General features: G+C 43.1%; 1 protein-coding gene across 1 annotated transcript; it reads right to left on the bottom strand.

The window, feature by feature from the left end:
* Nucleotides 1-417: 417 nt before the first annotated feature.
* On the bottom strand, nucleotides 418-870 carry LOC104903156 (RING-H2 finger protein ATL2). The gene has a single exon (XM_010691155.1). It carries the CDS (start codon nucleotides 868-870, stop codon nucleotides 418-420), a length of 453 nt encoding a protein of 150 aa, XP_010689457.1.
* Nucleotides 871-1,368: the final 498 nt, after the last annotated feature.

The following is a 1,368-nucleotide window of genomic DNA, read 5'->3' as shown; positions in this document are numbered from 1 at the left end:
TTCAAACCGTATATTTGCGGTTTGGGTTGGGTTACATCCCAAACCGCACCAATCCAAACCGCGAACACCCCTACTCGTTTGGTTGACAGGAATTTATGTATGCAATGAAAATCCTCATGATTTTCTCATTTGAAAAGTTGTTTGGTTGACAGGAAGTTGAGAAAACGGGTGCAATGAGAATTCGTTGCGAAATTGAAATTCCCACAAAACCTGGGAATTTAATTACCCATCCCCTTAGTCAATTAGAATTCATGGGCATTGCACATTTCTTGATGTCAACCAAATAAATTTAGGACATTTCGTAAGAATTACACAAGGTAAGTAATTTCCTAGGAAAGGAAACTTCCTACAGGAATTAAATTCCCATGTATACCAAACGAGCACTTAGCAAATTTATTCCGGGACTCAAACAACCAGTCATGTAGCGTCAGCTGAAGGATGAACCCTTTGCTCTAATCTATTCCTACTCAAAATCCTTGTTAAAGAGCAATCAACCATTATTCTACATTCACAAGTTACCACTTGCTGATCATCAGAATCTGCACTAATTTCCTCAATTTCCATGATAACTTGATCACTCAACCTGACAGCGATCTGATTAGCATCATCGATAGTACCAAGATTGAGAGAAGTCTCCTCCACCACCACCTCATTTTCCACGACACCATCACCACCAACGACCGCCGCGCTTCTCTGATTAACATTATCAACTTCTACCACAACTTGAGCACGACAAATAGGGCACGTAGAATGACTGAAGAGCCACATATCAATGCACTCGAGGTGAAACGCATGTGAGCACCTCGGCAAGCTCTTACCTACTTCTCGTTCCTCAAACACACTCAAGCATATGGCACATTCCAAAGTCATGACTTCCTTATACCCTTGCCCTTCTCCAGCAGGGCTCTCTGACGGTCCGTAGATAAACGATGGGATCGAATCGATCACCGTCACGTCGAGTCCCTTGGTTTGGCTCAAACACGAAGAAAGCGAAGTCAGATCATATGTGTAGGTTGTGGATGTTGTATGGGACCTTTGGAGGTGGGCCGTGCGCCCGAAAACACCCGCTATCGATGTACGACAAAGGTGGCCCTCGGCCAGGAGCCACCGGGCGTAAATGTGAAGCAGTAGAACAAAAAGGATGACTAAGAGGAGGCAAAGGATGGCAGCAAGCATTAAGTTATTCTCGTATGAGACGGTGCTCCCTACAACTGTAAGCATGTTGGTTGGTTGTGCTACACTTTTACACCAAAACTCACTTTGTAATTTGTTTAGTGATTGTATTCTTTCAGCTTGCAAGAAAATATTGTTTATAGAGTGAAGTTGGGGAGGAGAGAGAAAAGGAAGAACTAAGGTTATTATTAAGTC

The sequence above is a fragment of the Beta vulgaris genome, chromosome 9 (genome assembly GCF_026745355.1).
Source record: "Beta vulgaris subsp. vulgaris cultivar EL10 chromosome 9, EL10.2, whole genome shotgun sequence".
NCBI lineage: Eukaryota > Viridiplantae > Streptophyta > Magnoliopsida > Caryophyllales > Amaranthaceae > Beta > Beta vulgaris.
Note: the sequence above shows the minus strand (reverse complement) of the source record. Positions and strands in the feature narration are given on the sequence as shown.

Coding starts and splice junctions, on each gene's coding strand:
- LOC104903156 (XM_010691155.1), bottom strand. CDS start 870: ATGACTTTGGAATGTGCCATATGCTTGAGTGTGTTTGAGGAACGAGAA.